We start from the raw sequence: 19,991 nt of genomic DNA on the forward strand, positions 1-19,991 counted from the left end.
ATTTATATGCAAATACGGATCATGCCATGTATAAACTAACTTGTTATAGATATTACGTGCGAATAACTCCCTCCGGTCCACAACAAGTAACTATTTTACCTTTGTTACACACATTAAAGAAATACGAATTCCTAAAGAAAAAAATATATTTACTAAATTAATTTTAATTAATTATTACCTTAATATATTAAAATATATAAATAAGAGTAAATTTTAATTATTATTTTTTTAAAATTATATAAATAAATACTTATTTTAAACTAAAATAAAAGGATAAAATGGACACTTGGATCGGAGGGAGTACTAATTTTATCGGCATAACAACAACAAAAGATAAAGACAGGCCTTATTACCTTTTTTGCCAATAACGGCCGACTTCCTCAAACTCATCTCATACTTCACTTTCATTTATCAGCCGTAGCCATTCAACTTTAAATTCCATAAATGGACATATTCCATTTTCCCCTCACAGCATAGACCTAACTATTTCTTTTACGATTCTCTAATCCATTAGGGGTATTTTTGGTAACAAGAAGTTCGTGGGCCCCACCTTGGACGGCGTTTGTTGTCATTCACCAGCTATATATATTTCTCTTCTCATATAATCTTCCCTCAGAAAACTGTCATTTAACTACTTTTCTAAGCAATTTATAACAGGTACAAGCATTACAAAAATACCCATGATCTTTTTTTTTTATATACAAATATTCATATGATTACGTTGGTTTTTGGTGACTTTATTGGAACAAGTTCTGCTTTCATGTGGAATGCTTCTGGTTTTTTGAGTAATTTTAGGTCATATTCTTTGTTGTACTCGGCTACTTTCAGTTATTATTTCTTGTTCCTTTTTTGGATTCTTGAGCCCTTTTTCATCCTTTTAAATATTTTTCCCTTTTTGGAAATTCTTATGTTGGAGCTTTTCTTTGTGAACGTTTTTGGAGTTTGGTCTAATTCTGGATTTCTCTGTTTCTTTTCCCTCTATTTTTGTAGTTTATTTTATAAGCTAGTTAACTGTGTATATCAAAGGTGATGACTTTCTAAATGTAAAAGATTTGTCTTATTAACTGCATTAGTTAATAGCAAAGAACACCTTTTTTTCAATGTTTTTCAGGCAACCTTCTGAATTAAGTAGCACTGAATTAGTCCAAAAAAAAAACACAGACATTTATAAATCTTTTTTCTTGTCTTTGTATGTATGTCTGAATAGCTATACTAAAGATTCCATGGAAGTGTTAGTTTTTCTGTATTTATATGTATGTCTGATAAGCTATAGAAAAGATTCGTTTGTGGACTGTTATTACAAAACATCAGATAGATGTGTTTTACCTTTGACTTTTTTGTTTGCATACAGTGTGGAACAATCAAGAACAGAAAAATTTGCAGCCTATGCTTGTTTGACACCTCCTTTTATAAGCTAACTATCAGAGTTTATAGGTTCTTAAATTCCACACACACTGACACACAGTCACACAAATACATTTATTTATTTTAGTATATTTTATTGTCTACACATTTAATTATATGTTTTCTTGTCTTTGTCTGTATGTCTAAATAGCTATAGTAAAGATTCCATGGAAGTGTTAATTTTTCTGAATTTGTATGTGTGTCTGATAAGCTAGAGAAAAGATTTCTTTTTGGACTGTTTTATTTCAAAACATTAAATTTGTGTTTTCACCTTTGACTGTTTTGTACTATGTCTGATTGCTAACAGTATAAAACAATCAAGAACTGAAAAATTTGCAGCATATGCTTGTTTGACACCTACTTTTATAAACTAACAATCAGAGTTTATAGGTTCTTATAAACAGCTTTCTAGGAGATGATTCATAGAATTTTACTTATCTATATATCCAATATCCATATACCCCACCCCCCTCCCCAACAAAACAAAAATAGCCCCAACCCCACCTCTCAAAATTGGATAAATTACTTACTGGGAAGCTAATCTTTCTTGATTAGTAGTGTTAAAAAGTTGAGATCTTTGTTCTTATATTTAGCTATTTATTGTAGGAAGATCATGAAGATGCTGGTGGAGAAGATTGAGCAGAAGTTTGATCAAGAAAAAGTGATTGAGGAATTTGAGGATTTGACAAAAGATGCTGGCAAAATTCAAGAAGAGACACTTGAAAAGATACTGGAACAGAATAGAGGGACAGAATATTTGCAGCAATGGGGTTTGAATGGTAAAACTGATCCTCAGACTTTCAAGAATTGTGTCCCTATTGTAACTCACAATGATTTGGAGCCTTACATTCAAAGAGTTGCTGATGGTGATCTTTCTCCCATTCTTACTGGAAAACCAATTGAAACCATCTCATTGAGGTAATGTAAAAATGGATCTTTTTTTTTTGTGAGGTTCTTATTTTCTTGATGTTTTTAGAAGTAGAATAAGGAAATTTAGTGGTTGGTTTGCAGTTCTGGTACTACTCAAGGGAAGCCAAAGTTTGTACCTTTCAATGATGAATTGATGGAGTCCACTATGCAGATATTCAAGACCTCTTTTGCCTTTAGGAACAGGTAATGCTATTTGTCATTTTGTTCTATTTTTTAAACTCTGGAAATTTGCTTGTTGAAAATGGGAAGCCCGGTGCACAAAGCATCCCGCATTCACGCAGGGTCCGGGGAAGGGCTGCACCCCAAGGGGTGTGAAGTAGACAGCCTACCCTAACGCAAGGATTAGTGGTTGCTTCCGCAGCTCTTACTCGTGACCTATAGGAGCAGGCATTGGCTCATAAAATTTCTCTAAGCAGCCATGGAAAGTTAAAGAGTTTAAATGGTGATAAATGTTGGGGACACATAACTAACTTTGTCACAATTGAGACTTTTCAATCCCAAGAAAAAGAAAAGGACTGGTCATTCTTTCTTCAATTAAATTAAATGTTTGGTTTGTTATAGCTTAGCTAAATGTAGTAGTTCTGTTTTTTTTCATTCAGAGAATTTCCAATTGGAAATGGGAAGGCTTTGCAGTTTATTTACAGCAGCAAACAGTTCAAAACAAAGGGAGGTTTAGCAGCAGGAACAGCCACTACCAATGTGTACAGAAATGCACAATTCAAGAAGACAATGAAAGCAATGTGTACCCCATGTTGTAGTCCTGATGAAGTAATATTTGGCCCTGATTTTCACCAATCCTTATACTGCCACCTTTTGTGTGGGCTCATTTTCGGCGATGAAGTTCAAGCTGTTTCGTCTACCTTTGCCCATAGCATTGTCCATGCTTTCCGAACTTTAGAACAAGTATGGGAAGCACTTGTTGTTGACATAAGAGAGGGAGTCCTGTCGAGTAGAGTCACTGTCCCGTCCATAAGATTAGCCATGTCAAAATTGCTGAAGCCTGATCCGGAACTAGCTGATACAATTTATAATAAGTGCTCAAGATTAAGCAATTGGTACGGCTTGATTCCTGAACTCTTCCCAAACACAAGGTACATATATGGTATCATGACAGGATCAATGGAACCTTACTTGAAGAAACTGAGGCATTATGCTGGGGAGTTACCTTTGTTGAGTGCAGATTATGGTTCTTCTGAAGGATGGGTTGGAGTAAACGTTAACCCGAAATTGCCCCCTGAGCTAGTAACATATGCAGTACTACCAAATATTGGTTATTTCGAATTCATTCCTCTCGGGGGAAATCTCAATGGCATGGAGCAAGCGAATTCTCCAGTGGGTCTGACTGAAGTTAAACTTGGTGAAGAATATGAAATTGTCTTTACAAATTTTGCAGGTACAATTTTCTTGCATCCCTTTTCTTGAAAATGCTTTGCTTGGCAAAACAATTGTTATGTTTGGTGACTCTATCATGTCCTTTCTTGTTTCACTTATATTTGGTGCTTATTGTTAATATCTATTCCGTGTGGCAAAATTGCAGGAAACATGTACATGTGCCTACCTGACATAAAGTATTAAATTCTGCTTAGATAATAAAACTTATGATTTTTTTTCATGCCTTGTTCTGGACTTCGACATGCTTTTCAACCATCTGTTGTACATAGTTGTTCTAATATGCATAACTGCATGTGCCTGATATTCATGTCTTTTTGTCAACCTGTTTTTTGGTTATTAAGCATTAGATTATCCAAAGTAAGTGGTTCTTGAAAAAAGATACTTTAGCAGGTTTTGAAGGCATAGAATGTTGGAATCTTTTGCATTATGCCTTCTAAGTTCTGTCCAGTTGTTCCATATCCACCTCACTTACACATTTCTAAATGACAAGCTATTAGTCTATCTAGTTTATCGCGTATTTTGTTGGATTTAACTATATGCACTGACATTATAATTGACGAGTTTATGAATTTGTAAACGCAGGTTTATATCGTTATAGACTAGGTGATGTGGTAAAGGTAAAAGGATTCCACAATGGGACTCCAGAACTCCAGTTCGTATGCAGAAGGAACCTTTTGCTGAGCATTAACATTGACAAGAACACGGAGAAAGATTTACAACTAGCCGTAGAAGCTGCAGCAAAGCACTTAGTAGACGAAAAACTAGAAGTGGTGGACTTCACGAGCCATGTCAATGTCTCAGCTGATCCGGGACACTATGTGATCTTCTGGGAATTGAGTGGGGAAGCGACTGATGAAATGTTACAAGACTGCTGCAACTGTTTGGATAAAGCGTTCATCGATGCAGGCTATGTGAGCTCCCGGAAAGTGAATGCAATTGGAGCACTTGAGCTGAGGATTGTGAAGAGGGGAACATTTCATAAGATATTAGACCATTTTGTAGGATTAGGAGGTGCAGTTAGCCAGTTTAAGACTCCTAGATGTGTTGGTCCAAAGAATAGCTCATTGCTCCAAATATTGTCTAGTAATGTTGTTGAGAGCTATGTTAGTACTGCCTTCTGTTGAACTATTTGTAGTTTTCCTGCTATGTGCAGCCCTGCTGGGCATTCTTCTCTTAATAAAATACTTTAAATTGTAAGAAAATTGGAGACTTGTTTAACATCTCTACTTCCAGATTAGCAGTAGGCACGGGCACGCTACTCCTCTTCTGTAGAACTATACATATAGAGAACAAATTTTTAAAAGTTGTCTGGATGTGGAGTCATTATGTTCAGTCGAACAACATAACGAGTCTAAAGTTACGGAAGCCTTTGTCAAGCCTGATAGCCACAAAATTGCAAGCAAATAGAGTAGAGAGGTTATTGTTTCTTTCAATCAGAATTGCGAGCTTGTTGTAGTCAATCAATTTTGGTCAAGAAACTTTATTCCTCAAATATGATCGTTAATTCAACCCGGTCAAATTTCCATAATTGAATGTCATGTAATTGTATAAAGGTTCACATTAAATTCTCAAATGATAGAGTGACACGTGGAGCCTGGGACAGATGGAAGACAAAACGAGTGGAAGCCAAGACGGAGGACAACAACTTCGGTTGGCATCGGGTAGACCCCGAAGGAAACATTGCTAACGGGACAAAATAATATTTGCCACTAGATGACATTCAATGAAGAATATTTCTCAGTACTAAATACACAATCCGTTATAGAGAATTTTGGCATTCATAGCACGCCGTTACATATTCGTCAATTGCCCCCATTATTGTCATTTAAGAGGGCTTGATCCTAGGACCTTGTTCCCTAGGTATAGCTATAAATAGTGACTTCAACGGCGAATATTTGCCACTAGATGACATTCAATAAAGAATATTCCTCAGTACTAAATACACAATCCGTTACAGAGAATTTTGGCATTCATAGCTTGTCGTTACATAGTCGTTAATGGCCCCCATTATTGTCATTTAAGAGGGCTTGATCCTAGGACCTTGTTCCCTAGGTATAGCTATAAATAGTGACTTCAATGGCCATTGTAAGGGACAAAAATTCTGACAAACTTATGCTACACATCATTCTAAGCTAAATAATATTCTATTTTCTGTCTAACAATATTCTTGTTGTTGTCTTCGGAAGCCTTACTCCTGGAACCAAACTGTCTGCTATTTTATCTCAATCTCAACGCTAAGTCTGGTATTTTTATTTATCATTTTGGATCAAATCGATTCGCTTGTCTATAAATCACGCAATAAATTCAACTGTATTGTTTTACGAGTAAACAGTTTGGCGCCCACCGTGGGGCTTAGACAATTGAGTAATTGAGTTGATCCTTGCGTCTATTACTAATCTGTTTGATTCTTTGTTTCTTAGAAAAAAATCTTAAAAGATGGCAGATAACGATGTCAACATCGCAGACAACGTTGAGGCACAAGAAACTCCGCCTCAACACGAGGATTCGATCAACGACACCCCCAACGAGGGGGATATAGCCACGCCGGTCCATAGCGGGCAATATATACGACACTTACGGGAGGCAACTCCTGATGACGTTAAAGACGAGCATATTGCGGAAATAGTGAGAATTCTGAGGGAACAACAAAAGGCTATTATGGGACATCTCTCACGGCAATACCAGACCATGACAGAATTGAGGCAAGCATTATCGGGTGCTTCCAACAACGCGAATGGAAGAGGTTCAATTCCTCATGGTGCTCCCGCAAACCAAATAACGTAAAGGGTTGCTAACAACACCCCGAGGGGTGAGGTCGGCTTCGACGGGGCCAGGGGATCGGCAGCCGATCTGGTAACAATAACAGAAATGATCCTTTCAAAACTGAGCTCATGCAATTTATGAGGGAAATAAATGCTCGAATGGACCAAATTCCGGGCGCACCACCAGTGCTGAAGGGCCCGGACTTAAAGAAATACACCTAGTTTCCATTCAAACCAAGCACAACACCAGAGTTGATCCCGAAGCGGTTCAAAATACTAGACATACCAAAATATGATGGGACTTCAGATCCTCAGGAGCACATCACCACCTATACAATGGCGATAAAAGGAAACGACTTAGCTCCACACAAGATTGAGTCATTCCTACTGAAGACGTTCGGAGAAACCCTCACGAAAGGGGGCCCTGACATGGTACTCACTTCTACCGGAGCACTCAATAGATTTCCTTGAAATGCCCGCAGACTCTTTCATCAAGGCCCATGCCTGGGCCAGGAAGGTCCATGCCCGTAAGGTGGACATATTCAGAATTTCACAAGGAGAGTCTGAGTTGCTATACGAGTTCATGACCAGGTTCCAAAAAGAAAGGATGTTGCTACCGGTCATGCCAGACGAATGGGCAGTTGAGGCATTTACTAAAGGGCTGAACCCGAGGAGCTCCGACGCCTTCCGGAAACTGAAAGAAAGCATGCTCGAATTTTAGGCAACTACATGGGCGGATGTCCATAAGTGCTATGAATCAAAGATAAGAACAGAAGATGACCAACTCGGTTTCTCGGCATCAACCAAGAGTCGGGATCGAGAAAAGAACATGGATAAGCCGAAGAATGATTTTGACGCAGATCAACGATCTTCTAAGGGCCGATTTTTGCCCTACGAAAGGGCCGAAGGATGCGGTAGAGGTTTTCGGTCGGCGGACAGGTTCGCTCCCGATAAAAGAACTGACTGCGGCCGGAATAACAGATCATTGCAGGACAAAGAGGTATCAGGTTCCCAGGATTCCACCTATCCTACACTGTCCGAGTACAATTTCAATATCAGCATAGTGGAGATGGTATCGGCGAAGAGGAACATCAAGAAAGCACGGTTCCCGAGGCCGATGAGATCTAATCCCAGCTAGGGAGATCCCAATCTATGGTGCGAGTATCATGGAACTAACGGCCATCGTACCGGGGACTGCCGATATCTGTGCAATGAGGTGGCGGCGTTGTTGAAAAATGGCCATCTCAGAGAGTTCTTAAGCGACCGAGCCAAAAACAATTACGGCCGCAACCGGGATAACGCAGAGCCCTCGAAGATAGGTGAAGACCCTCCCCGACAAACCATCAACATGATTTTCGGGGGGAACGAGATCAACGGTGTGACCTTCTCGGCAACAAAAAATACAAAGAGGTATCGGTGACTCATAGCAAGAGACTAAGGGATGTCGCCGAGGACGACATCACATTCTCAGAAGAGAACGCCGATGGACTTCTACTACCACACAACGATTGCCTTGGAATTTTTCTTAACGTTCTAGATTTTAAAATTAAACGTGTTTTGGTGGACTGGGGAAGTTTGGCCAATATCATTCAATGAAGAGTGCTGGAGCAAGCAAAGCTAAACGGAAGCATCATTCCAGCCACAAAGCTTCTCGCCGGGTTCAACTTAACAAGTGTGACAACCCGAGGGGAGATCCTGCTGCCCACAACGCCAAAGGGTCATGAAGACCACCTTATTTGAAGTAGTAGATGGTGACATAGTGTAACGACCCGACTTGTCATTTTGAGTAATTACTCTGCTTTCAACTATTTGAAGTCTTGAATAACTTCCTACGAGGTATTATGACTTGTACGCAAAGATTTGAGTTCATTCCGGATTGATTTGCTATGTTTCGGCATCGAACCTAGAATGTTCGATGTCGATTCTTCAAGAATATGTGGTATCACATTAAGCAAATGAGCTCCAAATTTAGTTTTGATTGAAGTATTAGATCCGTATTGAAATTATGGAGCCATAGCAAAAAGAATCATTGAATTCGGATATCGTATGAGAAAGTTATGCCTATTTTCGTAACTGGAATGATTTTTCTGTCGCCGCGAGCGCCCAGGGTAGCGCGGGGCGCTAGCCCTGGCACTGGAAATTTTTGGGTACTGGAAGCTGCGCCACAGGCAGCGCCCCACGCTACCTGTGACGCCCGAAACATCTGAGGGTTTATAAAACGGGTTATTTTGACCATTTTTGACAAAAATAGAGTTGGGGAGCTCGGTTTAGGCGATTTTTGGACGATTTTCATGGGAAAACATTGGGGTAAGTGTTCCTTATCCTATATTGATTATATTTCATGATTCCATATTCATTTACATCATGAATCCATGAATTTATGGAAGAAAAATCTGATTTTTTTTTGTAAAATCTTCCAAAAATATAAAATGAAGATTTAAAGGTCAATCCGATGTCGGAATTTGATAATTTTTGTATGGTTGGACTCGTATCGGAACGGGTGTTCAGATTTTGTAACTTTTGTCGGGTTCCGAGACGTGGGCCCCATGGGCTATTTTTGAGCTAAATTTCAGATTTTTATGGAAAATTAGCATTTTCATATGGAATTGATTTCTATACCTCGTGTTGATTGTATCAAATTATTTTGACTAAGATTCGAGGCGTTCGGAAGCCGAATCACGAGGAAAAGGTTTATTGGATTAAAGAATTTGCTTGGATTGAGGTAAGTAACTCTTCTAATCTTGGAGTTGAGGGTATGAACCCTGAATATATGTATTTTGTGAATTGTTGGGAGGTGATGCACATGCTAGGTGACGGGCGTGTGGGCGTGCACTATAGAAATTGTGACATAATTGTTTATGTGGAATGTTATAGTTAAATAACCTTGGTATTTTCCATGCGGTGTTATGTGTTAAAGAAATTGAGCTGAAAAGCATATTACAAATCATGTTGAGGCTATGTGCCAGTATTATTGGGACCCACAGAGGTCATATTGATGTGAATTATTGTGTTAAATTAAAAACTCATACTCAGTCATATTCATTTCATTACATATCATAACTCAGTTTTATGACTCTATTTTGATGCATATAAATATTTTGGGCCGAATGCCCTGTTTTACTAAAATGCCCGAGTGGCTTGATTTGTGAGGATGAGTGTGGATCGGGGCTGCCCGCCTGCAGCATACCTGAGTGAGGCCGAGGGCCTGAATTGTGAGGATGAGTGTGGATCGGGGCTGCCCACCTGCAGCATACCTGAGTGAGGCCGTGGGCCTGATTGTGAGGATATTAATACCATAGCGCGTGAGTTGTCCGCGTAGTACGTGAGTTGACCGTGCGGGTCCAGGTATTTATACCATAGCGCGTGAGTTGTCCGCGTAGCACGTGAGTTGACCGTGCGGATTCAGGTATTGATATGATGGCACGTGAGTTGTCCGTACAGATTATAGCGCTTGGGATGAAGGTATGCCCGAGTGGCAAGAGTGATTGTGAGGTATGCCCGAGTGGCAAGAGTGATTGTGAGGTATGCCCGAGTGGCAAGAGTGACTGTGAGGTTTGCCCGAGTGGCACGAGTGACTGTGAGGTTTGCCCGAGGGGCTGTATATGAGTGATGTTCTGCCCGAGGGGCTGTTTATGATTTTTATCATTGAGTTGCATTGCATTGGCATGCACACATGACATACATGCATAGAGATGTATTTTTTCTCATGCTGTACAACATCACATCATTCATGAGTTTTTACACATTGTTGACAGATGGGCATAGTGATGCATTTGTTTTACACGGGTTATCCGGAAGGAAAATGAAACATCTTATTTATTATTGACAAGATTTTGGGAGAAATTTATTATTTTTAAACTATTTATATTATTGGAAACTTTGGCAAACGATTTGGGTTTTCACTGAGATATTTGGAAGGAAGAACTATAATTTTTGAAATCATTATTTGGCTGAGTATTTTATCCCTCAGTTATTTATGGTATTATTTGCTTTATGTTGTTATGGATTGTTGTGTACTATTGGTTGTGGACCCGACCTTGGTAGAAGCTCGTCACTACTTTCAACCTACGGCTAGGTTTGTTACTTACTCAGTACATGGGGTCGGTTGTACTGATACTACACTTCTGCACATTGCGTGCAGATGTTGGCTGTTGTTGTTGCTGTGCTCGATGGTTGCGGGACTTGAAGATGTACCTGCGTTCCTGTTGTAGCTGCCTCTTGTTCAGGGTAGCCTTAGATTTATAAAAGCTCTGTTTATGTAATATTCAAACAGACTATGTATTTATTTCATTTCCGCTTTGTATACTCTATTCTTAGAAGCTCATGATTTGTACTACCAGTTCTTGGGGAGATGTATCGGTTTTAGATATTTTCTTTTAATTAATTTGATTGGAATTGGATAGTTGGAAATTGGCTTATCTAACGGGTTGGGTTAGGTGCCATCACGACTAGTGAGATTTTGGGTCGTGACACATAGGCTGTAATATAAATCTTGGCAGACCATGGCTACACGAGATGAAGGCTGTTCCATCAGCATATCACCAACTTCTGAACATTTGGCTACACGAGATGAAGGCCGTGGCAGACCATGGCTACCTTTGCCCATAGCATTGTCCATACTTTTCGAACATTTGAACAAGTATGGGAAGCACTTGTTGTTGACATAAGAGAAGGAGTCTTGTCGAGTAGAGTCACTGTCCCGTCGATAAGATTAACCGTGTCAAAGTTGCTGAAGCCTGATCCTGAACTGGCTGATACAATTTATAATAAGTGCTCAAGATTGAGCAATTGGTACGACTTGATTCCTGAACTCTTCCCAAATACAAGGTGCATATATGGTATAATGACAGGATCCAGGAGCGGCTCAAGCACATGCGGGGCCTAAGGCCAAAATTTAATACAAAGGCCTAAATTTTTAAAATGAAGTTATAAGATATATTGTTATCTGAAATCTAATCTTCTGGCTTTTTGAGATATAAAGTTGTTAATGATCTTTTTTATAATCAACTTTTTCTAATAATTCTTTTTCAATCGATATTATAGACAACTCATTTAGTCTTATTCAGATATTGTTGATTTTAGATAAGATATTATAGAGCAATAGAAGTATAAAACTATTGAAAGTTTAAAAGTATTGTTGAACACTTAAACTAATAAAATCTTGGAGAAAGAATATGAGTAAGAATAATAAAGAGAAAGACAAAAAATATGTATTTGAAATATAAAGAGATTGGTAAAAAGAAAGATTGACTTGAACAAATTAAGAAAGGGAGAGTAAAAATTTTACACGTTCTCTAATGAAGGAGTAAAAAGTAAAAAATTGGAACGTTGGAAAACTATTCATCTACCCATTTTTAAGTAAGTCAAATTATTACTTTATTTTTATATATATAAAGAACTTTCTTTCCTTTTATATTAAAAACTCTACTTTGTATTAAAAGTATTAAATATTATTTTTTAAACACCTATAAACCTATTATTTTTAAAAAATGGGGCCCCCAAATTTGGGGACCTATGGCATAGGCCTTACCTCTTAGTATAACATTAGACAACCTTACTTGAAGAAACTGAGGCATTATTCTGGGGAATTACCTTTATTGAGTGCAGATTATGGTTCTTCTGAAGGATGGGTTGGAGTAAACGTTAACCTGAAATTGCCCCCTGAGCTAGTCACTTATGCAGTATTACCAAATATTGGTTATTTTGAATTCATTCCTCTTGGGGGAAATCTCAATGGCGTGGAGCAAGCGTATTCTCCAGTGGGTCTGACTGAAGTTAAACTTGGTGAAGAGTATGAAACTGTCTTCACAAATTTTGCAGGTACAATTTTCTTGCACCCCTTTTCTTAAAAATGTTTTGCTTACCAAAAATATTATTATGTTGGTGACTCATTGCTTACCAAAAATATTTCTTAACTTAGTATATGAATAGTTTATTGAGCGACCATCAACATTTGATTATGGATTATGACTCTTGGTGAGCGACTTCTGCATTATTTGGATTTACTTCTTTCCATCTGCAACTCTGATGAGTGAGACAATTCCTTTCTTGTTTCACTTATATATGGTACTTATAGTTTAGACATTTGGTACTTATAGTTTAAACATGATCACTTACAAATATTAAATTCTGCTTAGATAATAAAACTTATGATTTGTTTTTATGCTTTGTTCTGGACTTCAACATACTTTTCAATCATCTGTTGTACATATTTGTTCTAATCTAAATAATTGCATGTGCCTGATATTCATGTCTTTTTGTCCACCTGATGTTCTTGAAAAAGATACTTTAACAGGTTTCGAAGGCATAGAATGTTGGGATCTTTTGCATTCTGCCTTCTAAGTTCTGTCCAGTTGTTTCATATCCACCTCACTCACACATTTCTAAATAACAAGCTATTAGTCTATCTAGTTTGTCACTTATGTTACCGGATTTTAAATATATGCACTGACAATATAATTGACGATTTTATGAATGTGTATATGCAGGTTTATATCATTATAGACTAGGTGATGTGGTAAAGATAAAAGGCTTCCACAATGTGACTCCAGAACTCCAGTTTGTATGCAGAAGGAACCTTTTGCTGCGCATTAACATTGACAAGAACACAGAGAAAGATTTACAACTAACCGTAGAAGCTGTAGCAAAGCGCTTAGTAGACGGAAAACTAGAAGTGGTGGACTTCACGAGCCATGTCAATGTCTCAGCTGATCCGGGACACTATGTGATCTTCTGGGAACTGAGTGGTGAAGCAACTGGTGAAATGTTGCAAGATTACTGCAACTGTTTGGATAAGGCGTTTATCGATGCAGGCTATGTGAGCTCCCGGAAAGTGAATGCAATTGGAGCACTTGAGCTGAGGATTGTGAAGAGAGGAACATTTCATAAGATATTAGATCATTTTGTAGGATTAGGAGGTGCAGTTAGCCAGTTCAAAACTCCTAGATGTGTTGGTCCAAAGAATAGCTCATTGCTCCAAATACTCTCTAGTAATGTTGTTGAGACCTATGTTAGTAGTGCCTTCTGTTGAACTATTTGTAGCTTTCCTGCTTTGTGCAGCCCTACTGAACTGGGCATTATTCTCTTAATAATACTTCAAATTGTCGAAAACTGGAGACTAGTTTCACATCTCTATTTCTCGACCCCAGTGGCAGATGTCGCTTATAAGCGGTAGTAGCACGGGTATGCTACTCCTTTTCTCTAGAACTATACATATAGAGATACAAATTGTTAAATGTCGTATGAACGCGGAGCCAATTGTTTAATCGAACAACATAACGAGTTAAAGGTTACAGAAGCCTTTGTCATGCCTGATAGACACAAAATTGCAAGCAAATAGAGTAGAGAGGTTATTCTTTTTTTCAATTAGAATCGCGAGCTTGTTGTTGATTCAACCCGGTCAAATTTGCATAATTGAATGTCATGTACTATGATTATTACTCCTGAAAATCTTAGCTACAATTGTGTTAGTTACATTTATTGTCGCACAATGGACTAGTTCAGTTAATTGATACTCTGTGTTACAACCCGCACTTTGGAGTTGTGACTTCGGCTAGTGGTTGGCCTGCAACGAGAGAAACTGCAGGTGCCGCACGGATAATTCGGTGGTGTTAGTGAGCGTAAGGAAACGTGCACGTGACACTCTGTATCTACTAACTGAGTCTGAGTTTGAATATGTATTTTGACAAATGTTCAAATCCCAGGGGGTCCACCAGCTGGTTGACTCGTAATCATGGACCACTTCTGAATTTATCTAATCCTAGTATGACAAACTTACTGTGAGTTGTCGGTTTTGTGGGACCAAGATCAGATATTAGTGCGACGTTGAATTTGGTTTGAAGTTTGAACCGTATTTGCTTATTTAGCTTTTTGGACGAGTGGTGATGTTTATTGCTACCCTCTTTGGAGAAAGAGACAACTCTCTGGAGCATAGATACGTGTGGGAAGCATAAATCTGTAAAGGGTAGTTTGGTTCGAATATAAGTTACGGTGAGATTAATTATTTGATATATTATTTTTTATTGAATGTTTGGTATGTTGTATTAATTTTAGGATTATCAATTTTATCACTTTATCTTGGGATAATTTATCCTGCGATTACTATTCCAACAAGAGACGAATCCTGAATTTGAACTTTAAGGGTTCACATTCGCAATTCTACCATATCTAATCTAATTTAATGGGTTCAAATTTTTTTATTTGTACATAGTTAATAATATTTTGAGCAAAAATACATGCTATGTAGGGCTGGGCATATATCGGGTAAAACCGATAACCCGAACCGAAAAAAGCTTATTGGGTTATCGGTATCGGGTTATTGGGTTAATAATTCAGTAACAGTTTAGTGTTATTTTATTATTGGGCTATTGGTTCGGGTCTCGGTTTGCCCAATTTTATTAACGATTTAACCGATAACCCAATAAACTTTATAAAAATACGATTTTATCCTTAGGTATATAATTTTACCGTTCTCACAATTCTCTATCTGCTGTTGTAATTCTCCCAAATTTATCATTCAACACATAGAGAAATAATGTTGTAAGGTTTATCATATTCTTTGAGAGGGTTACAACACTAAAGAAAGTTTATCATATTCTTTATACAGTACACATTATCCCTCATTACTTCTTCCCTTTATAATCTAGATTGAGTTATCTTATACGTTAAACTGATAATCGAACCAATAATGATCGATAATCGATATCTTATCGGCTCGGTTATTAGTTTAACATATTTATAAACCGATAACTGATATGCCAAACCGATAATATTCACAATCGAACCGAATCGACCGATGCCCACCCCTAATGGTATGAGCGAAAGCTATGGGTTCAGTTGAACCCATAGCTTCTACACTGGATACGCCTCTAATTCCAACCTTTGGTAGATATAAGTTATTTCGGTAACATTTTTAATCTTAAGATAACTTATTCTAGGATTAGTAACCAAACAAGGGATAAGGCAATACTAAATTTTTATCTCAAAATTATTTTTACTTATCCATTAAACCAACGACCCCTAACTAGTTCATGTTGAATGACAGATGAGGAGTTAAGAAAATGAAGGAAAATATCAGCCGTTTCTATATATGTGATCATATTTGATTAGACATAAAATTAAAAAAGAAAGAATAACTTTTGAAATTTGTAGTTTAAAATAAGATATCGACATTTCTATAGCTTTATATAAATATAAAATTTAAAGTTAAATTGTTTCTAAATATAAAAATATATTTTTTTTAAAAGACAAACTAAAGGAAAGAAGACGGGGGAGTCGCTGTATTTGGGTATTAAAAGAAGATCTTTTGCTAGATCTCAATCATCTGATCCTTTTCTAGAGGCTCAAAGTTCTTACTACCATTTTCCATTTTGGAAAGTAAGCAATATTCTCGTCCACTTTTAACAGTACTTGGCCAACTGATAAAGTGGACAGAGTTTTGATCAATCAAAGTTACATCTACATAGCAACCACCTACAAATTAATGAAAATCAAACAGAAGTAGGGAAGGAGAACAGAGCACAGTACAAGGACTATGTGGCCAAACATTTAACAAAGCCACCATTGTCCTTTGACAAAAAAGTGCTATACACCACAATCTCATAAGTATGATAAAAGAATATTAGCAAGTGGATTTTTTCAATTGTTTCAAGGGGTCGTTGACTGTCGGTTAGAGAGGAGTTATTCATGTATTAAAACTAGTAGGTACTTGACATGAAAAACTGTTGAGTGGAAAATTCTCTCTCCAAAATTATCCTCCTTCCCCTAAGATGGCCTCATCCTACCCCTACACAGGACCAAATACTGAAACCACCCGACCCATCGGACATTAGCTCAGCTCTTATGGAAATTGAAATGATTCCGAAAAAGAACACCTTCAAAGAAATATTATCCGAAAAAAAACTTGACAAAGTCAAGTACCTACTACCCCCAACACCACCAAGCCGGAATACTGTCGGAGACAACTAGGATCGAGGACATTTCGGAGCCCATCATCCTAAGCCAGGAACAAAAACTGAGAATCTACCACCCTTGGCGATTCTCAGTTATCCTCAAAGTTTTTGGGAGGAAAATTCCATACCACATTCTTAAATCCAAGCTCCAACAACTATGGACCCTTACAGAACAATTATCCCTCATCGATCTAGGCTGGGAATTCTTCACAATCAAGTTCGAAAAAGAGGAGAACATGACAAAAGCCTTACACGGAGGCCCATGGTTTATCATGGGTCATTTCCCCTTAGTTAGGAATTGGGATCCCAATTTCATGTCGGCCGTCTCAAAAATCCAAACCACAACAATCTGGATCCAGTTACCCCAATTACCCATGGAATTTTATGACAAAGAAATTCTGGAGAAAGAGGGAACAAGGGTGGGAAACTTCCTAAAGATCGATACGTGCACATCTTCAACCCTGAGAGGTAGATTAGCACGGATATACATCCAAGTGCCGATCGAAGTCCCCTTCAGACGGACATGGAGGTTGAAAACCATAGGTAGCCGATCGAGTACGAGGGGGAGGGTATCATGTGCAAGAAGTGTGGGCGAATAGGCCACCTATCAGGGAGATGTACTATAGAACCACCACATGAGACACCAGAGAAGGCAGAAACATCCACGGCGAGGACAACCGCTCAAGAAGACAGCAACTGGAAGGTGGTGGAATTCCCAAGGAAAGCACGGCGGAAGAGAGCAACAACGGAGCGCCACAATCTCAGGCAATAAGGGGTAACAAATCGCAGCCAAGAGGAAAAGAGACATGCGCCGAATTCAGGTAAGTTTTCCATACTAGGGAACTCGGGGGAGGGCGGCTCCGATGAGGGCGGTACTAGGGCTGCAAGTCAAAACAACCCACTCGAACAGGCCCAAATTAACCTACATGGGCTATAGTAGCCCAAAACCAGAAGGTACCAAAGGTCTCATAGGCCAATACCGCGTGCAAATGGCCCAAATACAGAAGGCACATAAGTCAAACACACGCCTAAATTTGTATCCTACCTGGGCCACGCCACTAACACTCGCACACACACCACGAATCACAAATCCCCAAGACAAATACACGCATCCACTTCAGGTAAATACTCTCCACATATTAACAGCCCAAATGGGGCACAAACTTACCACATTGAAAGTCAATTAGTGGGATCCATAGTGGGGTCAAAATCAAGCCATAAATCCTCCTGTAATGGAAAAGAAGTCAGAGGGGTTATACTTGAAAGTGACATTCACACTCAAGACCATCCACCCACTGTTCCTCTTTATCATTTTCTCTCAGATGATTTGACTGAAGCAGTCACCTCCCAAAGAGCTCAAATCATGGGAGATTGCCATGCACGAAAACCAAATGAGACAAGGAGAGATTTAAATAACAGCTTTGGCTTGTTTAAAAATAATACTCTCACTGTCACCACTAACAACAAAAATGGAGAACAACCAACCCCCCCCCCCACTAACCAAACTCACATGCAGAACCAAGAAGAGGACCCAGCGCCCATCGTGGTGACTTCTTCACCCCTTCCCATGGATCGCATACCATTTTCATGGTTGGAGATGGCCCTACAGGGGGCTGTCTTTCCCCTAACCTTCAAAATAAGGGCTCTACCCATCATAGTAGTGATCCAAAACCCCCACTACCTGGCCAAAGTAGTCATTGCAAGTGTGAACCATGCAATGATGAACTATGGCTACCAGCTATGGTTAGCAACACTGATGCAATCACAGATGGCCTTGAGCCAACAAACCCTAACAACAAATCAACTGAGCTCACTAATGGAGCAGTTAAGCCACACCCTCCCCTTTTTCCCTTTAACCTCCCCAAAGGAGGGGATTCCAAGCCCATCCTTCCAATCAACATGGAGAGAGACCCCACCACCAAAAGAAACCCAGGTGGCAGGGTCAGAAAATGTCCACGGGCATCTAGAGGCAAGCAACACAGAGCTGGAGGACCTGATAGTAAAGTTGGGAGTGCCCAAGACAAAAGCTATGCTCCTGCAACAGGAGGAGCAAATAGAGTTTAGTGGGTCTGGGGGAGAAATGCTTATCGTACTATGTCCAAGGAGCATGGTAAGGTGCGGAGTAAAGCTAAGGTTAGCCATAGGATAAGACTTAAGAGACTTAGTTGTGAGTCTAAACTTTATAATGGAACAAACTCAGAACTCTCCAGGCCAGGAGACTTAGGGGAGCCCATCAGGGAAGGAGAAAGCCAAATGCCTAAAAAGGAAGCCACCCACCAACCCCAATTTATTAATAAATTTCATAATCTGGATTGCTAGATGGGCTAACAGTGGTGAGTTTAGAAGGCACAATACTGAGATGGTCAAGCTGCACAAACCTACCATGCATGTTCTCCTGGAAACGAGGATGACAGAGCATAAGCATTTGATGCAAGAACTAGGCTTCTCAGGCCAAATTCAAGCCCCAGTTGTGAATTTTTCTGGAGTAATTGTCATCTCGTGGAATGATGACATCTTGAAGATTGATGAAGTCTCCACCACCACTCAGGGCATTAATGTCATGGTTAAGGTAAGCCCTTCCTCCATTCCCTGGTTATTCACTATTATCTATGCTATTAATAGTTATGCTAATAGAAGGAACCTTTGGGATCAACTCAAAGCAATTCTTGATCACTATAATGGAAGTTGGCCAGTAGGAAGGGACTTCAATGAAGTCCTCAGGGCCAAAGATAAGCAGGGGGAAACTAAATCTCTTCCCCAATAACTAACATATTCTGGTAGTGTATTAACTACTATAAGCTAATTGACTTAGGCTTTAAAGGTAGTAAATAAACTTGGAACAATATGAGGTATAAGAATAGAAGCCAACTTATATTAGAAATACTGGATAGGTATTTGGCAAATGACATATGGATTCAAGAATACCCCTCTAGCTCTATCTCCCATCTACCTAGAACCCATTCTGACCATTGCCCTATGTTAGTTACCATGTGGCCTAACCCTAGTTAGAATTCCCTAAGGCCCTTCAGGTTTGAGCCCATGTGGTGTGGCCACCCTACCTCCCCCAGTGTGATTCAGCAGGCATATGCTGGGAACTGTAGTTTAGAGAAAGGGAATGCCAATTTCCAAGACTAGGTTTCCACATGAAACAAGAATGTCTTTGGTAACATGTTTCATAGGAAAAAGCACATCCTGGCCAGGCTGGGAGGCATCCAAAAATCCAAAGCATACCTTTTTAGCAATTTCCTTCAGAAGCTAGAGGGTGAGCTTCTAGATGAATACTCCTCTATCCTGAATAGTGAAGATGTTTTCTGGAGGACTAAGTCTAGGATCAACTGGCATATAGAAGAGGATGCCAACACTAGGTTCTTCCACACCTCAACTCTCAATAGGAGAAGAAGAAACATGATTAGTGCACTTCAAGATGATGTTGGAAACTGGATAGAGAACCAATAGGAAATTAAGGATGCAATCTACCAATTATATAATCCTCTCTATACCACTGACCACCACTCCTCTCCCAACCCATGGCAGAGCACAACATACAACACCC

General features: G+C 39.1%; 2 protein-coding genes across 8 annotated transcripts; both read left to right on the plus strand.

Moving 5' to 3' along the window:
• Positions 1 to 538: 538 nt before the first annotated feature.
• LOC107769747 (jasmonoyl--L-amino acid synthetase JAR6) lies at positions 539 to 4,963 on the plus strand. Of its 7 annotated transcripts, none has more exons than XM_075246041.1 (5): positions 539 to 657; positions 2,011 to 2,322; positions 2,416 to 2,517; positions 2,934 to 3,727; positions 4,309 to 4,963. In XM_075246041.1, the coding sequence occupies exons 2-5, from the start codon at positions 2,018 to 2,020 to the stop codon at positions 4,848 to 4,850; spliced, it is 1,743 nt and encodes a 580-aa protein (XP_075102142.1). In that variant the 5' UTR covers positions 539 to 657; positions 2,011 to 2,017; the 3' UTR covers positions 4,851 to 4,963. The 7 variants fall into 7 exon arrangements, with proteins under 7 accessions (XP_075102142.1, XP_075102143.1, XP_075102141.1 ...); XM_075246042.1 differs by having other exon boundaries at positions 584 to 657; positions 2,015 to 2,322; XM_075246040.1 differs by lacking the exon at positions 539 to 657 and adding an exon at positions 675 to 795.
• A 6,113-nt stretch (positions 4,964 to 11,076) lies between these two features.
• Positions 11,077 to 13,518, plus strand: LOC107798053 (jasmonoyl--L-amino acid synthetase JAR6-like). The gene is made up of 3 exons (XM_016620995.1): positions 11,077 to 11,342; positions 12,034 to 12,308; positions 12,977 to 13,518. The coding sequence occupies exons 1-3, from the start codon at positions 11,077 to 11,079 to the stop codon at positions 13,516 to 13,518; spliced, it is 1,083 nt and encodes a 360-aa protein (XP_016476481.1).
• Positions 13,519 to 19,991: the final 6,473 nt, after the last annotated feature.

This window comes from Nicotiana tabacum, chromosome 23, assembly GCF_000715075.1.
Source record: "Nicotiana tabacum cultivar K326 chromosome 23, ASM71507v2, whole genome shotgun sequence".
Taxonomy (NCBI): domain Eukaryota; kingdom Viridiplantae; phylum Streptophyta; class Magnoliopsida; order Solanales; family Solanaceae; genus Nicotiana; species Nicotiana tabacum.

Excerpts from the sequence above, each read along its gene's own strand:
- LOC107798053 (XM_016620995.1), top strand. The coding sequence starts at position 11,077 with ATGGCTACCTTTGCCCATAGCATTGTCCATACTTTTCGAACATTTGAA. Across the intron at positions 11,343-12,033 it reads TATGGTATAATGACAGGATC|TAGACAACCTTACTTGAAGA; the intron begins CAGGAGCGGCTC and ends TTAGTATAACAT. Across the intron at positions 12,309-12,976 it reads TGTCTTCACAAATTTTGCAG|GTTTATATCATTATAGACTA; the intron begins GTACAATTTTCT and ends GTGTATATGCAG.
- LOC107769747 (XM_075246039.1), top strand. The coding sequence starts at position 908 with ATGTTGGAGCTTTTCTTTGTGAACGTTTTTGGAGTTTGGTCTAATTCT. Across the intron at positions 2,323-2,415 it reads ATTGAAACCATCTCATTGAG|TTCTGGTACTACTCAAGGGA; the intron begins GTAATGTAAAAA and ends GTTGGTTTGCAG. Across the intron at positions 2,518-2,933 it reads TCTTTTGCCTTTAGGAACAG|AGAATTTCCAATTGGAAATG; the intron begins GTAATGCTATTT and ends TTTTTCATTCAG.